Source organism: Cajanus cajan, chromosome 1 (assembly GCF_000230855.2).
Source record: "Cajanus cajan strain Asha chromosome 1, NIPB_CcT2T_4, whole genome shotgun sequence".
Taxonomy (NCBI): Eukaryota; Viridiplantae; Streptophyta; class Magnoliopsida; order Fabales; family Fabaceae; genus Cajanus; species Cajanus cajan.
In genome coordinates, this window is record NC_138517.1 from 82,158,114 (window position 1) to 82,182,026 (window position 23,913).

At 29.6% G+C, this 23,913-nt stretch overlaps 3 protein-coding genes across 4 annotated transcripts; 2 read left to right on the plus strand and 1 right to left on the minus strand.

Moving 5' to 3' along the window:
* The first annotated feature begins 857 nt into the window (after positions 1-857).
* LOC109803836 (lysine-specific demethylase JMJ26) lies at positions 858-7,480 on the plus strand. 2 transcript variants are annotated; one of them, XM_083064749.1, is made up of 13 exons: positions 859-2,449; positions 3,298-3,803; positions 3,906-4,018; positions 4,123-4,222; positions 4,299-4,431; positions 4,504-4,567; positions 4,651-5,347; positions 5,615-5,944; positions 6,037-6,333; positions 6,409-6,481; positions 6,555-6,640; positions 6,733-6,852; positions 7,009-7,480. In XM_083064749.1, exons 2-13 carry the CDS (start codon positions 3,303-3,305, stop codon positions 7,078-7,080), a joined length of 2,586 nt encoding a protein of 861 aa, XP_082920875.1. In that variant the 5' UTR covers positions 859-2,449; positions 3,298-3,302; the 3' UTR covers positions 7,081-7,480. The 2 variants fall into 2 exon arrangements, with proteins under 2 accessions (XP_020221099.2, XP_082920875.1); XM_020365510.2 differs by having other exon boundaries at positions 858-3,803.
* A 6,246-nt stretch (positions 7,481-13,726) lies between these two features.
* Positions 13,727-14,236, minus strand: LOC109803837 (putative F-box protein At4g22030). The gene has a single exon (XM_020365511.3). It carries the CDS (start codon positions 14,234-14,236, stop codon positions 13,727-13,729), a length of 510 nt encoding a protein of 169 aa, XP_020221100.3.
* A 4,036-nt stretch (positions 14,237-18,272) lies between these two features.
* LOC109804602 (glycosyltransferase BC10) lies at positions 18,273-23,815 on the plus strand. Its single transcript, XM_020366455.3, has 10 exons — positions 18,273-18,769; positions 18,856-18,972; positions 19,331-19,431; positions 19,611-19,682; positions 19,840-19,921; positions 20,934-21,014; positions 21,246-21,287; positions 22,393-22,452; positions 22,653-22,799; positions 23,283-23,815. The coding sequence occupies exons 1-10, from the start codon at positions 18,524-18,526 to the stop codon at positions 23,454-23,456; spliced, it is 1,122 nt and encodes a 373-aa protein (XP_020222044.1). The 5' UTR covers positions 18,273-18,523; the 3' UTR covers positions 23,457-23,815.
* Positions 23,816-23,913: the final 98 nt, after the last annotated feature.

Genomic DNA, 23,913 nt, shown 5'->3' on the forward strand with positions numbered 1-23,913 from the left:
TAAGAATAAGCAACACGTTAAGCACCCTCCGCCGGAGGTGTTCTTAGTAAGTTGAAAGATATATGGGAAAACAATTACATGACGATGTAAATAAGAGGTTATATCATATATTCAAGGAAGGGCAACACAGTAGCTAGGATTAGACATGCATTTTAATGTGCTTCCTCATCTTCTCCATTTGTTTCGATTTCAATTTCTGGTTGATTTTAAAAAATATTTATTCAAATAATTTGTTTTTGTTATTTTTTATTTAATTTTAAAAATATTTATTTGATTTTATTATCTTAAAAATATTTTTTCATATTTAACAAAACAATATCTTTCATATAATTATTTTATTTGAAATCTTGCAGTACACGAAACGAAAGGGTGGTTAATTAGTTAAATAAAAAATTCTTAATCTTTGTTTGTTAAAAGTGAACAAGAAAATTTATATTAAATGTTATAAATACTTGATCATAGTAATTAATTATAGTATATATATAATTATATATGAGGGTTATAATAACATCGTTATAATTTTATTAAGTATTACACCGCTTAATAACTTTATATTAAATATGAATTTTGTAAAATCAATCATTAGATTGAAAGTTCTTTACTATTAGATCATATATATACAAAATTTTATATTAATTCAAGATGAGATACTTCATTCTTATAAAACAAAATTAACGTAATATATACATTTCAAAATATAAACACTTTGATTACCTTTAAGTTGTTGTTCAATTTTTACAAAATTTAATATAAATATATAAAGTGATATGAACTTTCGATCTAATAGTTGAATTTATAAAAATCAAATTTAATATAAAGTTATTGAACATTATAATATTTAGTAAAAATTACACCGATATTATTATAACTTCCTCGTATATATATTTATGTATATTTATATCTCTTATATTGCACAAATGTTAATATCATGATAAATAAATTATACAAGGCGTGTAAAAAGTGTTAATTACTTTGAGTACTACCTCTTAAGATTAATTTGATTGTTAGGGGAATTCAACTTGAAGAAGAAGAAGAAATGTACTCATTCAATCAAAAAGATAGAATTAAGTTCTCATTTCTTCTAGTGGTAGTTGACAGTTGAAAATATGTGTTACAGTTGGATAACATTGTTTTATTAGGATAACACTACATCATTTTTAACAAAACGAAATTACATGAGAATCAATATATAATAATAAAGTATGGAAATTTGTGATTAGTTATTGTGTGGTGCATTTGGAATACAAGAAACTATTATGTTGAGAGGTGAAGATTTTTTATAATGAATTTTAATTTTCTTTTTGCTATGTGATGTCTTAGGAGTAGGGATTTGATATAAATTTATAATGAATTTTATACAAAGTAGAATGCTCAAGAAATTTTTTTTGTATGTTCAATTATAAAATATATGTTAAAATTCTATTTTATAGGATTTCTTGCTGTTACATTTAGGAGGATAGGAGAGAATAAAAAAAATTATCAACTTTTTCATATATATATATGACACGATTTATACTTTGTATGTATTAATACAATAATTTACTTATTTAAAAAAATCTTACATCTCTAAAGAATTTATATTTTTCCTTCACGCGCATATATAAATGTATTGAATACTTTTTTTCATTTAATATCTTATTATGAGAGAGATGAATATAAAATCTAGAACAAATTTTTATTATATTGTGATTATAGGAGAGATCTCACATCCATTAAAAAAAAATTATGATCCATAATTATGCAGAAAATTTCAAGTGAGAAAATATAAAATATCAAATAATACTGTATTAGAATCTTTTAAGATTTTAAAATTGCGATTATGTAATAATTTGGAAATTGAATTTGATCAGATAAGATTATACGTTTCAAAGAAAAGGTAAGCTTGGAGTCAAACCTACTTACTTGCACAGCAAGTAACAACTGAAAGTAAAATATATGTAGTTTCGTACAAATGACATGTTTAGTACGAATTTCAAGGATGATTTGAGGGGGAAAAAACGAAACAATATAACAAATCATATTTGAATTACTAAAATTTTAAAAAAAAAATAATAAATAAAATAAACGTGATTTTTTAAATAGTTATTTTAATCGATTATGATCGAATTACCAGTAACTAACTAGTTTTTAGTTAAGATCGGGTTCTCTCAATATATTTTGTAAAGTTAAAATAGATTTTGTTTAAAAGTTGTGTTTGTATGAATTATCTGCTTTCCTTATATACTTTTGTTATCTACCATCAAATCTCTCTCGTTCTTTATGCCATATATCTCTATATATGTACTTGGGTTACAAACAAATTCACATGTTTCTATATTCTTCATTCCTGTTTGCTGCCACAGTTACACTCTCATTCTTCATTCTGAATTTCTTATCATCCAATCCTTGACACCAACGGGGATAAACCGATTATTGAAACATTCTCTTGTGTTTCGTTCATAATAATCAGGTTGGCTCTCTTTTCGTTTCTTGGTTTCTATGAGTGATTCTAATATCCTGGTTTTGGTCATTAATGCGTTTTATTCGTCCTGTGCAATTCATGAGTCATGATACGTGAAGCAGTATGAATCGCTCGGAACCTTGTTGATCTGCTTTTCTTTCTGCTATCTTTTCGTGAATGCAGTTGAAATCCCCGTTTGTTTGGTTGTTGTTTTTTTACCTTTTTTGTTTTTATTTTAGGCCTTGGATGTAAAACGGATTTCACGTTGCTGAGTTGACTCTAGTCAACTCATCTTAACTGCTTTGTTTTGGCTTCATTTGAAGAATTGTAAATAATTGGATATACCCACTTAGTGCATTATAGTTGATAAATAATAATGTTTCTTAAATATGTGAATAAAAGTTTGATCATCAAATTCGTATTTATGAAAAAATATATGTTGAGAGAGTACAATTAGTTTGAAAGATTAGTCTTTAACTCTCCATTAGAATATATTTAGGTTAAGAAAATAGTGAGTTTTATCATCAAATGGGATTAATAGGATTAGTCCGAATTATATTTTGGTTTTTTCAAAATTGGTTTATATTAAGGCAAGTAGGTTACATTGATGCTCAGTTTCCTATGTCATGCTTATGAATGTGATAGTGATGAACTTATGATGGTAGTATCGTGTGTGCAGGTATTTTAATTGATATTTTATCCTGACAGAATATGTTAACCGGACTCTAGATACTATAGAAAGATTGACGTGTTGATGGTTGAATGAGTGATAAATTGATGACCTATGTTTCATTTTTCAATAATGGGGTGTTTGACTGTTTGCAATTATTTGAGCTTATTTACTGTTCTTTATGCAGTAAGAATGAAAATTTCTTTTCAAAGACGAGAAAAATCAAACCAACAGACTGAAGATAAGTTAGAGTTCCTAAGGTTCTCAAGATCCGTTGGAATTCGAAAGAGACAAAATGGCGAATGTGGTTTTAAAAATCCAAACTCAGGAGAAAAAACCACACTGTCCTATGTAAAGAACAGTACTGCCCTAGGAGAAAGGTCAAACCAATATGTTGACTATACAGGCAACATCCCAAGATCCTTAAGAGATTCCGGAATTTCAAAGAAGAGAAAGGTTCAGGATATTCATAAACAAGATATTATAAAATCAAAGTCAAAAAAGGACGAAGGCTTTATGGTTTGTTGTTCAAAGAGGACTTGTAAAGGACGAGAGCCAAAGAAGTGTCTTTCTTCATTGAAGAAAAGAAAATTTGAAGACGATATCTCGATTAACAGTTTGGAAGATGAAACAGATTTTGTTCCTTCAGAGACAAATTCCAAAAGCAAAGCTAGAAAATTGGATAATGTGAAGGTGATTGTCTTTCTCAATGCTTGCTCCTTACACCGAAAAGTCTTACTTTACGATAATGTTTTTTGGTAGGTTGAGACTTGTATTGATATTTTGTGTTAACAGAATGCCGGGCACACTTCCAAAATATGTCATCAATGCAGGAAGAAGGAAAGGACAGCATACGTACCTTGTACTAAATGTCAGAAAATGTACTGTGTGTGGTGCATCCGGAAATGGTATAGTAGTTTATATATAAATAATCATTGGAAGGGTGTGCATTTGTTCATTTAGTTTATGAGATACCCTTGCAAAATGTAACTATTTCTCATTTTGCACATAGGTATCCCAATATGTCAGCAGAAGATATTGCAGAAGAGTGTCCCTTTTGCCAAAAGAATTGCAATTGCAATTTTTGCTTGCGTTCAAGAGGAATGATTAAGGTATATATTCTGTGCTGTCTTACAACTATATCTTCTAACTCATTATGTTGCCATCTAATTTTATATCTATGTTCAGACCTCTAACAGAAGCATCACAGATGGCGAAAAGGTTCAATATCTCCAATATATAATTAACTTGCTCCTTCCATTTATGCAACAAATTCATGAAGAACAAAGTCAAGAGCAAGATATTGATGCTAAAATACAAGGTATTAAGCTTCAGCTTCGTAGCTTTTTTATATACAACTTTGAAGACATCACTGACAATAACCTCTTGCCAGGAAAATCATCTTCTGAGATTGAGATACCACGAACTTCTTGTGCTGAAAATGAACGTATCTATTGGTATTGCATCAGTCCCTTGGCTTAATATACTATCTTGATTCCTTCCATATTTTATAATATATTTTTCTTTGTTTTTGGAGCAGTGACCATTGTGCTACTTCAATAACTGACCTTCATAGAAGCTGTCCCAATTGTTCCTTAGAAATCTGCCTTAATTGTTGCAAAGAAATACGCAATGGAAGTATAACACCCCGGTCTGAACTGAAGTTTCAATATGTGAATAGGGGATATGATTATATGCATGGTGGAGATCCTTTATCAGTGTCTCCTGATTTAAGAACTTCAAAAGGTCATGATGAGATATTTACCAAATGGAATGCCAACAGTGATGGAAGTATTAGATGTGCTCCAAAAAATATGGGGGGCTGTGGTGGCTGTGTGTTGGAGCTGAAACGCATGCTTCCAAATGGGTGGATATCAGACTTGGAAGCCAAAGCTCGAAACATGCTAAATTTTATTTGCAAAACTGAACAAACAACTCTTCAGAAAGAAGCAATATCAAGTTGCAATTCTACGATAAGAGCAGCTTTTAGAGATAGCACAAATGATAATAATATATACTGTCCATTGTCTAGTGACCTCATAGATGGAGGACTATTTCTCTTCCAAAAACATTGGACCAAGGGTGAACCAATCATAGTTCGTGATGTTCTTAAACAGGGGACAGGTCTAAGTTGGGAGCCAACAGTCACATGGCGAGCATTATGTGAAAATGTGGTTTCGGGGATCAGCCCAAATATGTCACATGTGAAGGCCATCGATTGCCTGGCTAGTTGTGAGGTTTGCTACTATTGTCCCTTTGTTTCTTAATACCAATATTTCTCAATAATATCATTTTCAAATAAAATATAAAGCATGTGATGTAATGTGATATTTCTTTTTATATTCTAATGAACAATGTTTATATATTTTATACTTTGGAATCTACCTATAATGAGCTTGAATTCCAGTACCTTGTTAATATTAAAATGTAAAATTTTTCCAAGTTTTTCATGCATGTATAATACTAGAATTTGGACCAACATTCACCCTTCTAAACCTTTGCAGGTAGAAATCAACACTCGTACGTTCTTTACAGGTTATACGCAAGGAAGAATGTATGGAAATCTCTGGCCAGAGATGCTGAAGCTAAAAGACTGGCCACCCTCTGACAAGTTTGAAGATCTTTTGCCCCGCCATTGTGATGAGTTCATTCGGTGCTTGCCATTTCAAGAGTATAGTGATCCTCGAGCTGGGATCCTCAACCTAGCTGTAAGGTTGCCACCCCATGTCATAAAGCCAGATTTGGGTCCAAAAACCTATATTGCTTATGGGATTAAAGAAGAACTTGGCAGAGGGGATTCAGTAACAAAACTTCACTGTGATATGTCTGATGCTGTAAGTAGCATTATAACCTTAGTTTTGCTTGATATGTAGAATATTAGCATTCCTTTAGTTCTTCAATAATTATTGTTCAATAATTTTCACAGGTGAATATCTTGACTCACACAGCTGAGGTAACATTAACTGATGAACAGAACTCTGTTATCTCAAAACTGAAAAAAGCACACAAGGCCCAGGATGAGAAAGAGGGTCGTGCTCAAGATAGAGTTGCTGAATGCCTTAATGGAGGAAAGGTCTTCCCAAATGATATGACCGCTATATCTGAAGAAACAGGTGGTGCTCTTTGGGACATATTTCGGAGAGAGGACACCGATAAGTTAGAATCATATCTAAGAAAACATTGCAAAGAATTTAGGCATACTTTTTGTTCTCCAGTTGAACAGGTATACTCAATTAGTCTACATTTCTGCTGATGCTCATTTTAATGCTTGAGGCTCATTGATTTCTGTGTTGACTAGGTTGTCCATCCAATTCATGACCAATGTTTTTACTTGACTTCGGAACACAAGAAGAAGCTGAAGGAGGAGTTTGGTTAGTACAAAGAATTACGAAGTTCTTGATCAATGCATTCAATTAGCTCCTTACATGAATCATGACTTTTCAGGTGTAGAAGCTTGGACTTTTGAGCAAAAACTTGGGGAGGCAGTATTTATTCCTGCTGGATGTCCACACCAAGTCAGGAATCTTAAGGTAAAACGTCTCTCGACACATTGGATTGCCTCATATTTCAACTTCTATGATGTGTATCTATAACTCTAAGTTCAACATTGTAAACCTTGCAGTCATGCACCAAAGTTGCTGCAGATTTTGTGTCCCCAGAAAATGTTCATATGTGCTTGCACTTAACTAACGAGTTTCGTAGTCTTCCTAAGAATCACAGGGCCAGAGAAGATAAGCTTGAGGTGATTAATCTGCTTCCAGCATATTTCCTTATTTCATTTTGTTTCCCTCTATCCCTTTTGATGCGAGCTTCAAACTATACAAATTGAAAAGGAGAGTGATGTTTGCCAACTTTATAATATGTTTGTTTATGATGGCTTTATCTTTCGATGAAACAGATAAAGAAGATGATAATCTATGCTGTTGACCACGCTGTCAAAGAATTAGAAGCTTTAGTTAAATGTTCTTGATTGGGATCCAATGCTGCTTCAATCGAGCTGACTCATTTTGCCATGATAACTGCTATCATTGTTGTACGTGGTAATTTAATATTTGTTCTGAGAGAAATTTTTGTGACGTTGTCATTTGTCAATAGTTAAATGATTTTTTCCCTTGTTATTCAGCCATACACTAACGACCTTTTTTTACACGCCTCCAACATAATTTTCATCATTTTGCTTTAATTTCCTTTTTGTGTACTGTGTCCAAAATGGTCAGTGCCTATAACTTCTGCATAATTTTAGTAATAACACACTCTTTTTAACGTATTTATTATCGGTAAAAATTTATTGGACTAAGGTCTCCCCATCTTAAATAGAGAACATCACAATATCATATTACGACAAAAAAAAAACTTTGCAGTTACACATAATGGTTATGTTCTATTAAAATTATTTGGTTTAACGCGACATATCGTTGCTACTTGTAATATGAAACAATCCATATGTAGATTTAAAGCATTGAAATTATAAACTAAGTTCGATTTGTGCAACTCTTCTTTGAAGAAATTAATGAAATTTATAAAAACATACTGTGATTTACAAAAATTGACTTAATGATGGGAAGATTAAAATAGTATATCAAGTCCTAGGTTGGTATATCAATGTGACCATTGTTCTAACAAAACGTATTGAAATAAGATGAAAACAACTTATGGATGGATCACAAGTTCTCCAAAACATTTATACAAGTGTTTAAGACAACATAAATCTTAATAAGATATAAATATTTTTTTAAAACAATTTGAATATTTTGTTTTTACTTATATCCACTTTTGGTTCTTATAATTTTTTAATTGTGCAATTTTGGTCTTTCCAGAAATTTTATTGTAGATTTGGTCCCTTAATTTTCAAAATTAAGCAATGTAGTCCATTATTAACATACCATTCAAAATTAAACAAAATATATGGATGTATTCATAAGTGATACTACCTGACAATTACTTAGGCATGTTGTTTTCTATGTAAGGAACAAAAATATATATTTTTACTACATATATGTCTTGTTTCATTTAAATTTTATTTAAAATTTATAATCAATTAAAATAATTTTGTTTCAATTTTGACTTTAATTTTTAACATTACTATTAATTTACGTAACTATGTAATTGTCAGGTAATGTCACTCACAAATATTTAACCTTTTCTATTTAATTTTGGATGGTATGCTAATAATGAAACATTGCTAAATTTTGGAAATAGTTAGGAGACCAATTTTGCAATAAATTTTTCAAAAGACAAATTGCACATTCACAAAACTATAGGAATCAAAAGTTGATTTAAGCTATATATTTTTTATAAATCATTGTTAATCCACTAATAAAAATAGTAAACAAAAGATGTATGATAAAATAGAAAAAAACAACTAAAACAACTATTAAATAAAATACGTGTGGTTTTTTTTCCCCAAAACTTAAAGGTGTGTTCATTTGCTTCATTGAAAGGGATCTAATGGTGAAACTATTTGGATGGCCTTTGTCAAGGTTGACCTAAGAGTAATGTTAATAAAGTTCAATTTTTATGTCTAGTTTCCACCAACAAAAGAAATATAATATTAGTTTTTATGAAGCAAAACACACACAAATCTTGGTAAAAGCACTCAACATATAACTCTCATTTAAAGTAAACAAAAAAAAAATCTCTCACAAATTTTTCTTTAAGCCTCACTTGCTATTAGGTTGAGCTTGGTGTTTGTTGATGAAAAATAACTCCTCTATGTAATGTATGATGGGGGATCACTTATAAGAACCAATAAAATGTTTTAGTCAATAAGTGCAAAGTTAAGAGGTGAGAGATTCAGTGAATATGTACTTCAATAAAGAATGAGTTAAAATCGATATTTGTGATCTGGTTGACTTGAATTTGAATATTTCATTGATATTAACAAGAGAAAAATGCTAGCAACAAGTTTTTGAGAATACACTTTTATTGATTGAATTATATTGAAAATCAATAAATTATGTAAATTTTACATCTTATTTAATGATTATATCTATTGATTTTATAATTTTTAATAAATTTTAACCAATAAAAAATAATATGATACCAACAAACTTCTTAACAAGAATACATGAAAGTATATATTTATGTGAGGTATAGTCCAAAAAGTAAATTAATTTATACCTTATAATGTGGGATCAAATATCAAATCATTTATTACATTTATAGTAATTAGGAATTTTTTTTAAAAAAAAACAAAGAAGTATTATTATTATTTGTTAATTAGTACAAGATGTACACTAATTAAAAAAGAAAGTTCATGCAAAGTGTACTCATAAAATTCAAAACATACACAAAGAGTAGTCATTATTTACACATGAAATTTCTATATAATCATGACAAAATATTTTTGCAAAGATCCAAAACTCACCAAGTGCAACACACCAAACATATCCCCACACCAAACACATTCATATGACATATTAAGTTATTGCTTTTATTTATTGCACAAAACTGTAACATCTTTTCACTGCCACGATCGCCCCATCAAACATTATCCCCACAATTGGGGTTGAAAATGAGTAAAACTAAGTCAATCTCAATTTAGCTTAGCTTGACTAGATAATATTTGGTTCAGATAGCAACTCGACTCGAGTTTGACATAAACCTTTTTTTCCAGCTTGAATTCAACTCAACTCAAGTTTGCTAGTAGTTGGATTCACCTTATTAGCTCAAGACACATGATCCAAGAGTGAACTTATAAGGATATATTTATTTTTGTATGTTTTTTTGACCAACTTATAAGTTAATTGATCAAAATAAATTTGTTTGATACACAAACTTATATGAACTTGTTTTTGAAACTTACTTGTGCATGAAGTTTTGAGTGGACTTACCACTTTACTCTTAAATGGATCAACTTGGTAGGAAGAAGTTATATATTTTTATTTTAGCAATAAATATTATAAGAAATAATTATAGGATTATATATATTTTTAGTTCCTGTAAAATGATCAAGTTTTGATTTTAGTTCCTGTATAATGATCAAGTTTTGATTTTAGTTCCTGTATAATGATCAAGTTTTGATTTTAGTACCTATAAAAAAATTGTTATTCATATAAAATTTAGAACTATTGGTTTTAGTCTATATTATTATATACTCCCCTTGTTCTTTATTCTAAGGAAAAAAAATTGATTTCACACATATTAAAGAAATTAGTTAGTTGAATGAAATTTTATTATTTTCATAATATTATTCTTAATTTATTCTTGTTATGAATGCTTAAATAAGTTCTCCAAGTAAAAGATTATAAATTAACCAATAAGTCGTTTGTTCGAGTGGTACTAGACTCAATTTTCTTAAGTTAGGTTTTAGGTTGGATTTTTGTATATGAAAAAAATGTGATTGAAATAAGGGATTTCACTAAAAGTGGACAATTATTCTTTAATAGAAATTAGTCATTAGTAAAGTTAGTGAATACTTTGTATCAATAACATAATTACCAAAAAAAAAATCATAGTAAAAGTAATTGAAATTTCTTATATTTAAAAATAAAAATGTTTTTTTGTTACTTATAATAGAAGGATTAATCATTTTTACTACTTACTTGTTTACTAAAAGGTTAAATGATTTTTTTTTTTTATATAATAAGAATTTAGGTGAGTTGAGTCCCCACCTTAAGGCTTTATGACCGCTTACAAAGGTAGTTACATATTAAAAGATTAACTTATCATCTCAAGTGTTACCCATATAACTATTAATTAATGGTATCATATAAATGTGTGGCACCTTTAAATTTTTTATAAATTTTTAAAATAAATGTTATTTCTACCCTAAAATCAAAATTCTCATTTTACAAGAATCAAAAGTATTTTACAAAAGAATAATAATGCCTACAAATTTTAGAAAGATGAAAAAAAAAATTATAAGAACCAAAATCAAAACTGTTCATTTTATATGATTAAAAATATATTTAAATTTAAATATTATAAAAAAATATAATAAGATAAAATAATAATAAAATAATAATTAAAAATATAATAAATTAAAAAATAAGATATAAAATAAGATAAAATAATAATTAAAAATATAATAAATTAAAAAAAACCTCTCAAATAATTGATCGCTAGCGGAGTGTTGTTTCTGCTGGCCAATTTCTTAAAAAATATTTTTATAAAAAAGCTACACGACTTTTATATATACTAAATTCAATTTATTTTGATAAGTTGGGCACGTGATTTGATATTTAACTGATTACATAATTGAAAATCAACGACAACAATAAATATAAAGTATAATAATATTAATAATAAGTCAAAAATAATATTAAAAACTAAATATACACTACCTTGTTGTTACAAATTATTGAAAATTTATTTGTAGATGTTAGAAAAATTATTTGATTCTTTATTTTCATATCAATAACTAAAATTTTTAATCCATTTTTCGATGTAACTTTCAAAATTGCTACATATAATTGATCATAAATAAAAAAAAATAAAAAAAATTGATTTTGGAATATAGACCACAATGTGTTTTAAAAATTGAATTTGGCTTTTGTTAGTAACCATTCCGAATAAAATAATTAATGAAAATTATCTTTAGTTGAAATTTGAATGGCATGTTAGCATTTGAAGGGATTAATGTCTTAATGATAACCTATTTATATATATTTTGAGACCAATTTGACCACCTGATGACCAACAACATGCAAAATTAATTTTGATATTTTGATTTTTTTTTAATTTAGTCAAAATATTTAAAGAAATAATTTTCTTTTACATAATATATATATATATACATATATATATATATATATATATATATTCAACTTTTTCTTTTATTAACATTAAATAATACCGTTTTAATTTTATCAATGCCAACAATATAAAGAAAAAACGTGTATTTTTCTTTTCATGTATAATGCCATAATTTCTTAAACGAATAAGTGGTCAAATAACTATAAGTAATAGTAAAAGATTCCTCAAGAAAAACACAAGATTCCTCATGAGGTAAGATTTATTTTGGTGTAATTATTTTAATGAAAAATCTAATATTTTGATTAGTCAATGATTAGTGAGAATTTTTTTTTTTTGGTTTAGGAAAAAAGAAAATTAATGAGAATATGAATTTGGTGTAAAAAAAATGAGAATATAATTTATTTTAATTTAATGATAATAAAGTATTAAAATTTCTAAATTATAAAAGGTAACGTTTATAATTTTGGGTAAAATATGAAATTGAATAATTGATTATTTTAGAAATATGATTAAAATTTTAAAAAATATATATTTATTTTTATCCATTTTTTTTTTGCAAAAAATTAAGTTAGTGATTTAAGAAAGGAAAATAATTAGTGGAAAAAAGAAAGAAAGAAAAATAATTAGTGGAAAAAAGAAAGAAAGAAAAATAATTAGTCAATGATTAATGTGAATATAACTTATTATAATAATATTTTAGGATAAACAATACTATAAATGATTTTTATTATAATTTTTTACAATGTATATTATTTGGATTCATTAATGAAAATGTTTTAAATCTTTTATTAATATTAATTAATATTGTTTTAATTTTATCAATGTTAATGAAATGATAGTATTTTTTTTTCAATTTTGTAGAATTAATTTTGATATTTTTAACTTAGTTGTAATATTTTTTTAAAATAAAAATAGCTTTTTTCCCCCTGTTTTAATTTTATATACTCATATTTCTTTTCCCCCCCTTTTTTTTCCTTTTATTTTACAAAAATAATTTTTATAATATATAACGATTGAATTTTGCAGAAATCTAATGATAATTTGTATATATTAAAATGTTTTAATATATTTTTTCCTTTTATTTTTGATATATTTTTTGTTTATAATTATTTTTAGTAGCAATAATTTATGTTGTATAAAACAGTATTATATATAGAATAAAATTATTGGAGGAAAGAAATATTTAGGAGGAGTTATTCGAGAGAATTATTGTTCTCTTTATATTATTTATTTATTTACAAATTTATTTGTTTCTATAAAATATAGAGTTAAAAGAAAAAGACAAATTGATTAGAGTAGTTTTATTATTAAGAGTTTAAGGTATCAAATTATCTATAGTCTCGTCAGTGGGAGGAAGATTAATCTCAGACTAAATGTAATAGATATCTATCACATGAAAAGAAAAAATATATATATCTAAATTAGTGTGTTTCTAGCTATTGATTTTAATTAAAAGTACGAATTGTATATGTTAGGAGACAAAGTGTTTTTACCTACTACCTGGCCATCAATAACAATGAAGGATTCCAACACGAAAGATACCTAGAAATTAGAAAAACCTGCTTGCAAATTCATCCATGCCAATTCCTTCCCTACGACATGAAGCAGACTTGTTGGCAAGCTCTCTCAGGTCTCAGCTGCAAACCTCTTCTTCCCAACTTTTCCTCAAACACCTTCCCTCTCGTTCTCTCTTTTCTCCAAATCCTTCTCTTCCAACACACGCAACAACCCTCCACAGTCCACAGCTTCTATACATTTCAATAACACCATACCCACTTGACCACCATGCTCAAAGGAACTAACCACAGCACCCACTGATCCACCCAAAAGGGTCACCCCCATTATTATTATTGTTTACAAACACACAACCAAACGTTGCTATCCTCGAAATCTTTCTTTTTTGTCACTTACAACCTTCCTCACTCCACCCATTCTTCTTCTTCTTTCGTGTGTTGTGAAGTGGTTATACTTATAGGCCTTGGCCACCACACTGTAGGCTCAAATTTTTCAGGGAATTTATCGAGCATGGCTCCTAATAGTGGAAGTGGGTATGCTCTATCGAGAGCCAAAACCTTCTCGATCGCATCGTTCACGTCTTCCTCTGAAGGACTCCGGAGAGCAATAGTGGCTTCCATTTTTGTCTGCAACTGCTTGAACAGCCTCGTCGCGTTTCGTTGCTCCTCCGCGAGTTGTGAGGGTTGGATCTTGTTCATCACGAGTAGTAACACTGTGGCAGCACAAAACAAAAGCGTGGATGATAGTTTTAGGGCCAATAATGTTTCATTCGAACCAACTGGACACGTGGCAGCCATACCGGACATGATTGCGGCACTGAGAGTAATCATGTTGGCGGAGTTCAAAAGAAGGGTGTTCCAATTGTCGCGTTGCAAGCCAACGTTGTGGTGCATTTCGACCCTGTCGGAGACCATTTCTAAAATTGTAAAGAATTGAGTGATGATGGTTGTGCTACACTTGTTGTTGGGAATATTGAGGTTACGTGTAACTTCTTCTTCATGCAATGTTTTTGGTGTCACGTTCTTTTCAAATGGGCTTGTTTCATGAAACGAATTTTTGGTTGATATTTTTGGAACTAATGAAGGCATTGGTCTGAATTTTGGGACATTAGGGAAGTGTTTTCTCTTGAAGGAAAATATGGATGAGATTTGTAAGGAGGCCATGGGATGATAGTGGAATAATGAAGGATTCAATTTGGTTAGATGGAAATTAAGAATTGGTTGGCATGATTTTTATACATGTTTAGGATCGAAATTAACCAAAACTAAAGGCATGGGAAGAGGTCGTGAACATAGAGGACTTGGCCCGTTTGCTGACTCTTTCCCTGCTGTCCTTTCCCACTTCAGCAATCACTTAATTTCCATTGGCTAGTTCCCTTTGGGGGTGTCAAAATGACACACATTAGTAATGGTTGCTTACTTGGTTAATTACTTGCAAAGACTAACTATATATGCGACGTAATCAACATTAAGAATATGGCAATAAACTTTCTGTTCTTTACTCATTCTTATTTAATTTCAGTCGCAACGTAAGTGTCAAGTTGGGTTTAGAATATGACCAAGCGAAAGTACTAATTTTAATGAGTATATCGAAGCTCCACGACCTACTACAACGAGAAGAGTGTTACATATACTATAAAAAACGGGCAACAAGTAAGAATAAAAATCAACAATTATTTACTTTTATAAGCAATGGAAAATTATTTAAACGATTTTATCGTTTAGGTACGGATGGACTTTTTTCTCTTTGGGATCAAGGGTCAAATAGGATTTTATATGTTTGAAAATGTCAATTAATTCAATATCTATAATGTCCCACATGTTTATATTTGGAGACAAAAGACTAAGATTTCATCTGCACTTGAATTTAATTTAGATTAATAAATTATTTAAATTAAATTTATATCCAAGACATTTTATATAAATTTAATATATGAGAATACAACTCATTGACCAACGGAAATCACGTTATTCTTTAAAATACTACGTGAATCATATTAAAAAAAAAAAAAAAAAAAAGAATGCACGGTGCCTTGAATTTTATTACTATTATTGAATACTAAAAAAAACACAATACAAAGGTAGAAAGAAAAGTAGATAATACACTGCGAATAATTGTTTGTGTATAAAAGTTATATCGAAAGAGACAAAAATTTATATATTCTAATAATAATTCAAATTTCGAGAGAAGGTCAAAAAGTATATAATAATATGTAAAAGGTATATTAATAACAATTTTTTAAATGATTTACTTTAATGAAATATTCATACTAATTTTTATTGAATAATTTAACCGATCATTTTTAATAAAGTTTTTCATTTTAACAACTTTTTTCTATTTACAATACGTAAACTTTAAACGTTATTTAAGGGATTGGAAATGACATTTGAAGCAACTTATTTTAGTCTTTAAAGATAATTTTAAAAATCTTATTTATTTAAAGTAAAAAGATAATTTTATATTTAAATATATTTTTAGTTTTTATAAAATAAATTTATTTTATTTTTAATTTTTTCATTTCTTTTTTTATTTTTATCCTTCAAAAATACTAAAATTATGATTTTTGGTCTCTATATTATATATGTCATACTCATTAATGTTGAGTTTTAACAAAAGATTAGATGAATAATTAAAAAAATAAAGGACAAAAGTAACTATTTCAAATGTTACACTAATGTACATGTTAGCATATGAATTTTTTATTTTTTCACATAGGGAGATATAACTCCTTTCTATCGAATTGGTTGATCTTTATAAAGATAAAGTAGTATTTTAAATTGTGACTTCATATCCAAATCATAAATTAAATTGTGATTATTGGTTAACGAGCATAAATATCAAACCATTCAATTTAGTAACTTTGTTTTTTTTCTTCTTATATTTTTCATATCCTAAAATAAACATTATTTATCCGTATAAAAATGAAATCAAGAGATTAAAAGTAGTGATTTCAAAATTTTGAGACATGAAAATAAATAAAAATGATTTAAATAAATAAAAATGAAAATTTTCTCATTTTTAGAGAAAAAAATAATTATTTCAAAATTTTAAAAGATGAAAAATAAATAAAATATTTAAAAAAACCAAAGTTTAAAACTTTGTCATTTAATAAAATATAAAAAAATAGTTTAGAAGACTTTTGGTACGCGAAATATTTTTATTTTTATGATAATCTTAAATGAAGAGTTTTAGTTTCTTAACTATTTTAAAAAAAGTCCTAGAAATATATTTTCCTAATAATCATTTTTATTCTATTTTTTCAACAAAAATATCCTATTTAAAATAGAAAATCTTTCTCTTTCTCTCTCCTTTTACTCTCTCTCTCTTTCTATGTCTCTTTCTCCCTGTGTCCCTCTTCCTCTCTCTTTCTCCTTCTATTTTTGTCACTCTCACTCTCCTTTTCTTACTCTCTCTCATATCTCTATTTTTCTCTTTGTGATATTTCATTATTTTTTGATCTTGTCAATTTTAATAATACTATTAAAGTTTGTTATGTTTTTATAGTTCAATGATATTTGTTAACACTTTGTTTATTTATTTATTTATAGTTTGAATAAAATAAAATAATACATTTTTATCCTTCTTATTTATTATATAATATTTTTCTTTGTTTCTTTCTTTTGTTGAATTCTATATTTAAAAAATTTTAATTATAAGATTTTAATTTTTTAAAATAGTTTAATATCATATTTATAATAAAATTTGAATATATATATAATGATTTTATTAATAAAGAATATTTTTTGTAAAAAATATTATATATGTAAGAATATACTATTATAATCAAATATAAAAATCTTTAATTTTTGATAATTTTATAAGAATATTCTCAAGAGTATTTATAAATAACTAAATAAATTTTTACTATTTTTAATAATCATGATTTCTTGAATTTATAATTTTTAAGAATTATGATTCTTGAATATAAAAAAGCTTCTCTATTATTAAAAAAAAAACTCCCTTAAAAAATAATTTTAAAATTATGTAAAAAGTAACTTCTTGTTGTTCAACACCAATCTTACAATGGGTATAAATTTTTTGTATACTCCAAGATTGGTATAGATGAAAAGAAGAGGAAAAATTAAAGAAGAAAATAAAGCTACACATTTTAAAAAAAATAATTTTTCGTTTGTTTGTAGAGCCTAAAATATGAAAGAAAAAAGAATGTTTGTTAGTCATACACTCCTGCATCAAAATGTCTTTCTTTCTAAATCGAAAAGAAAAGGGAAAGATGATGACTTTTGAAGAAACTTTTATATGACTTGAAATATATAAAAAAAGTAATTAACTTTATTTTCTTTTTCAATTTCTAGTAATTTAAAAAAAAAAGCACATTTTAAAGCTTTTATACGAACTAATTATACCCCCTCAAAAAAAAAAGAAGAACTAATTATACAAACCCTTATTATAATTTTAAAATATTTATATTTAAAGTAATCAATAATGCACGAATAATTATTTAAAAGTTCAATTAACTAGTTTGTTTTTTGCATAAAATAAACATGGTTAAGAAATCAATTTATTTTAAATTATTTTGAATACAATTATATTAGAGAAGTGACCAAATACTAAACATGAACATATTTTTTTTAATGAAAATTGGAACCTTGATTCATGTTGCGGAAGAGGAGTCTCGATTAATACAATCTATTAACTTTGTTAAACATTCAATTAACTAGTAATTACTTAATGTAGCATAGATGAAGATTGTGTTGGGATTAATTGCAACAATATTTGTAAAGAGAAATAATACTCATAATCCGTATTTATTTATAGTTAAGAAATATTATGAGTTGAAGTGAAAAAATATGGTTAGGGTGAAAATTTGATTAGGTGTTGAGGTGTGCAACGATCCTTGCAGAAGAAGAAAATCGAAATTGAATGTGAAAAAGAAAAAGGTTTGGTGAGCGAAGAGCATAGGAGCCGGCGGGGGCGGGGGCGGGGGCGGGGGAGGTGGCGGTTAGTGTTAGTGTTAGTGATGTGGGACCCAGGAGCAGGACAGGTCAAAAGCCTGGTAACGACGACGACGTATTGACGTTTTCGAAGCAGCGTGTGACGTTTTCCACCACCTGTCCCCGTGAAAATGGAAACAACCAATTTAATTATTATTCATAACAGTTCCTGCATCTGCATTCTGCACTGCACCATCTCTTATAACTTGATTGTATTATTATTATTATAGCTGAGCTAGGGAGGGAGGAATGGCGTCCAGAGGCGTGCCCAAGAGACGCCACGCCATGAGTAGGAAAATGCTGATCCTCTTCTCGGCTTCCCTCTCCTGCGTCGTCGTTTTGCTCCTCGCTTCTCTCTTCAGATTCCACTCTCCCAAACCCCCAATTCAAGTTTCTCGTTCACGCCTCTTCTTCGATGGCCCTCCCAAGATCGCTTTCCTCTTCCTCGTTCGCCGCAACCTCCCTCTCGATTTCCTCTGGGACGCTTTCTTCCAGGTTACCCACTCTCCTTCCGTTTCCAGCTATTCTCAATTTTCTCCAACATCTCAACTCAATTCCTTCGCCGCTTTCTGTTTTTGCAGAACGCCCACGTTTCCAGATTCTCGATTTACGTTCACTCCGCGCCCGGGTTTGTGTTTCATGAGTCAACCACCAAGTCCCACTTCTTCTACGGTCGACAAATCACTAATAGCATTCAGGTGACCTTTTTTCTTTCCATAATGGAGATGCACTTCTATACTCTCTTCTCTATCAAGGGGGGAATTCTTTTTAACTTAAATGATATATTGCTTGTATGATGGAGAAATTGACAACAATTAACAATCTCCGAATGCAAAAAACTTATAACAATGAATGCCAAGGAGGTGATGGTATTATTCTGTTATAATCGAGTGATTTTTGGCACTTTTATTTTCCAAGGATTTATGCATTTATCACGATATGTGCATGCAACTGTGCTTGAGCATATAAATGTAACACTGCTGTCTGTGCTTTGTTCTGCATTTCAACGTGTCGTTGTATTCCTTGCTTATGTGAGTTCAGTGTTGCATATTTTAGGTTTTATGGGGAGAGTCAAGTATGATTCAGGCTGAAAGATTGTTACTGGCAGCAGCTTTAGAGGACCCTGCAAATCAAAGATTTGTTCTTCTCTCGGATAGGTTGGTGTTTTCGAGTCTTGTATAACACAAGTTTCCCCTGGGAGTTGTTCTCTTTGTTTCTCTTTCTTTGATTTATTCTTTTCTTTTTTTTGAGGGCAGGGGTGGGTGGGGACTTGGCATATGTTTGTGCAAACTTACTTGTTCATTGGTAAGAATCTGAGTGTGTTTTCCATGTGCAGCTGTGTTCCTCTGTACAACTTTTCCTACGTGTACAATTATGTCATGGTTTCTCCTAGGAGTTTCGTGGACAGGTAGAAGAAGGCTATTATTCTTGAGGTGCTTAGCAGTTAGCACTAATTCTTTTTTGAATGATCAAATTGTAATCGGTTCAAACTTGCATTTTCTTATTCATCTTTTTGAAAAGAATATGCTTCAAAGGTGGATTAAACTAGTTTGTTTTTGCTGCAGTTTTCTTGATGCAAAGGAGGGCCGCTACAACCCAAAAATGTCCCCTAAGATACCAAGGGAAAAATGGCGTAAAGGGTCCCAGGTTATTTTTCTTTTCTTTGTCATTCCTCAATATTGTTATTTCCAATCATACTTGTTTGTTTTATTCTGTTGACCAACGCTTAGTTGATACTTACTGAAATCTTTCAGAACCTACTGGTTAGATGTAGCCTTTTCTTGTAAACACATAATTTTAGCTGATACTTGCTTGCTAAAGGAGAAGCATTGTTTTGGCTAGCCAAACTCTAAAAGCTAGAGAACTAGATACAATGGAACTATTTTTTTTTTAAATTTTGAGTGTTAGTAGAAAGTACCAAAAGCTTTAACTAGTTCTAATTGAACTCGGTTAAATGCAGTTTGGGAAAAACCAATATATAGCATTGGTTTAGTGTATTCCATTTGTATTAATGATGCTCTTTTGTTTTTCCCTATTTTCTTTTTTGTTTTTAGCATTATCTCTTTACTTTCTCTTAATATTTGAATTATAAGTTTCTCTGTTTCCTTTATATTTAAATCTGGTCATGGTTACAAAATTTTGGAGCTGATGACAAATTCCAACCAGACTAAGAATAAATTCAAACTAGTTACAAATCAACCTGAATTCATATGACTGATTTATTTTAAAAATTTCTAAACCAGTAAGGGTTGCAAAACTGTGCCCAATGTTCCATTTCACTTTGCTTTTCAGGTAGAGTTAGTTTTAAGCTGTTTACTATAGGTTGATTAATGGTTTAAAATATAGAGGCAAGATATGCCTTCCATTTTCAAATTAGTTAGAGGAAACCTTGGTTTTTGGTTGTCTGATACTCTGATTGAAAACTACAACCAATGTTGCTCCACAAATTTGACTCTTCTAAGTGCCTTCTAATAAAGTCAAGAAGCTCCACTTGTCATGTTATGGGCGCAATTTCTAATTTGGGAGTTTAATCAAAGCTTAGCTGAGTTGCTTTTGATATCAAATGGACCTTATTTGTTACATTGAGGTTATTGGATAAAATTTTTAACATTTGTTTCTTGAAATTATGTCTTAATTTGAATTTATTTTGAATTTCCAGTGGATCACCGTAGTTCGTAAGCATGCAGAAGTGATTGTAGATGATGATGTTATCTTTTCTGTCTTTAAGAAATATTGTAAGGTATGTAATTGATCACAAGTTAGTTTAACTACAATTCCATGTGGATTCTGATACTCCTGTATTGATTTATTAAAAGTTAGTATTATATTTATATGAGAGTTGTCATAGAATTCAAAATTGTATGCTTTTTAGCATAAATACTATACAAGACTGTACTAAATACCAATTGTAAGACTGTAATGTGTTAATAATAAATAAAAAAACCTGTCTAATTTTCTTCTCATTTGACAGAGACGTCCACCAATTGATACTAGAAAGGGAAAGCTGAATCTGGTAAGTCTTCTAATTTTAGTTTTCTACTTTTGTGTTACTTGTAGCTACCATGTTGTCCTAATCTGTTATGCATAATATTATTAGTGCCATAAATTCTTTGCTTTCGATTGGAAATTATTCAAGGCAGTTTTGGTACTTTGAAGTTATGTTGATTGTGCTGATAGTTCCAAATAATTGTAACTGGCTTCTAGAATCGCTGTGATCATGGTCAAGCAAAAGTGGGTTTAATGCTGATGTAACATTAGAAAAAAGCTTTGAATTGAGAGCTCAAAATCATTTTTATTTTGGAACTTGGGGCATGCAATCTGGCTGACTGTGTAGTGTATAATAAATGTATACCCCGAGCTATGTGAAGTTTCTATCTTGAACATTAGTTTGTGTATAGCCATGTAGAATGTCTTATAGTAATAACGTAGTTCTGATTCTGAAAACTGGACTGGCTGGTCTGACCTTTTGAATCGAAAAAGTAGATCACTGGCCTGTCAAGCTTTCAGACTAAGTAAGAACCACAATAGTAATACTGAAAACTGGCTTTGGAAATAGTAAACTGGGGAAACTTCCCTTTATTGGTTCAAGTTCAGTGGTTGCTATGGTCTTCAAAACCTTGATATGGAGGGAGGATGTATCTGTAATTTTCTAGTTAGTGGAATTCTTCTGAAATACTATGTTTCAAAAGAATAAAAAACATATATCGGAATATTAGTACTTGGAGTTCAAAGGTTCCTGTTTACCCTTTTCTAGTAGCATGTGGTTTTATCAAGTAATAATTGTTAAAGATCTAGCTGTCGGATTTGAATTTTGATTAGTGATTATTCAAGCATTGTGGGGAATTGCTATTTAAATTTTCTCCCTTTGCTCCCCTGTTATTTTGCCTTTTATCTACATCTGTTTGCAAAGTATGTTCTGATGGGTTACTGTTCAACCCCATAGAAAAGAGGTCGAGTCTTTTTTGTTTTGTTTCTAACAATAGAATTTTATGAATTACGCTGAGACCCTAATGATGTTTACAGTGATTGTGATGCTACTTGGTACTCATTTTATGATATAGTTTTTTTTTTTCTTCTCATTCTGATAATTTCTTGCTATGGTTTTGGTGCAAGTGCAGAAACTTCAGAAGCAGCACAATTGTATTCCAGATGAACACTATGTGCAGACACTGCTTGCAGTAAGATACTGAGATATTTATTTCTTTATCATTATCTATGTTGGTTTGGGGGGCGTGTTCTTCAATCCTATTTATTTTTGCTTCTGCTTTATTCACAAATTACCTTGATAAAATGCTGTCATTGATGTGCAATAACTTTTCAAGGATTAATTTGCATGGATATCGTTTATAATCTTAATATGCATTTCTCTTCTCTATAGATGCATGGCCTTGAAGGTGAACTTGAACGTAGAACATTGACCTTTACCTTGTGGAACCAGTCTGCAACAAAAATGGAGAATAAAGGCTGGCATCCATTTACTTTCACCTATTCAAATGCTGGCCCTCAAAGGATAAAGGAAATAAAGGTTTTCTTCTGATGCCTCATTCTTGACTTAAGCTTAGATATTTAACCATTTTTGGGGTGGACAAATGAGAAGGCTCAATATCCAGCAATTCATCAGGGTTTTTTTAACGAGAATTCAGTTAATGATATTCTAATGTCTTTTATTGCTCTGGCACATATTGTGTGGGTTAGAATTGGCATGGTTGAAATCTATTATTGAAGTAATCAAGTAAATAGAAATTTCTTGAATTAGTGTTGATCCTTATATTAAGATACATTCATATCAGTAACCAAACTGCCACTGTTCATGACGAGATTTGAATAAAGGCCATAAATGAAAATAATGAAGAAAGATTGTTGTCTTTTTCTACATTCTGGAAAATAATTCTTTGCTCCAAGATAGATTTCAAGGCTTATGTATTTGCTAAAGTGATTACATGTTTTAATGCAGCTATGTTTTTTCTCTCGTTTTTTTTATTTTTTTATTTTTATTTTTTTTATACAGGGCATCAACCATGTTTATTATGAAACTGAGTACCGGATAGAATGGTGTCGCAGAAATTCCACATCCGTTCCATGCTTTTTGTTTGCTAGGAAATTCTCTGAGGGAGCTGCAATGCGCTTGCTGAGCGAGGATGTTGTTAATGATCACCCTGCACTTTTAGCCACTCCCCCATGACCATGACCTCCGCTTCTCTTCAAAGAAGCTCTATACTGATTACTCACTGACCTACTTAGACATACTTCAGAGTTCAGACATCAAATGGGATTACTACATGTTTCAATCGGCATACTCCATGCAAACAGATTTTGATGGGATTACTATACAGCATACTCCTCACAAACAGATTTAGAAGACAAATATTGTGGCTGTGCTTAGTTAATGGTAGGGTAAACTAGCTGCGGAAAGGATGTTATGAGCTGATAGGACCATTTTATGTGGCTTAGTGAGAAGTCTTATACATCATACACAATTTTAAAACAATAATCACACACACGAATTAGTAAGTTATTATATAAAAATAATTTTTTTAGTAACTTCTGGAAATTTTATCTTTTTAGTATCTCCTCGCCCCTCAAACTCCGATAGAGGAAGGCCTTGCTAGCGACGTAATGATTATCTTTTTTATTATAAT

Coding starts and splice junctions, on each gene's coding strand:
- LOC109803837 (XM_020365511.3), bottom strand. CDS start 14,236: ATGGTCTCCGACAGGGTCGAAATGCACCACAACGTTGGCTTGCAACGC.
- LOC109803836 (XM_020365510.2), top strand. CDS start 3,225: ATGTTTCATTTTTCAATAATGGGGTGTTTGACTGTTTGCAATTATTTG. Junction 4,432..4,503: donor TATTGATGCTAAAATACAAG/GTATTAAGCTTC, acceptor ACCTCTTGCCAG/GAAAATCATCTTCTGAGATT. Junction 5,945..6,036: donor ACTGTGATATGTCTGATGCT/GTAAGTAGCATT, acceptor TAATTTTCACAG/GTGAATATCTTGACTCACAC.
- LOC109804602 (XM_020366455.3), top strand. CDS start 18,524: ATGGCGTCCAGAGGCGTGCCCAAGAGACGCCACGCCATGAGTAGGAAA. Junction 18,770..18,855: donor TCTGGGACGCTTTCTTCCAG/GTTACCCACTCT, acceptor CTGTTTTTGCAG/AACGCCCACGTTTCCAGATT. Junction 19,683..19,839: donor CCTAGGAGTTTCGTGGACAG/GTAGAAGAAGGC, acceptor TTTTTGCTGCAG/TTTTCTTGATGCAAAGGAGG.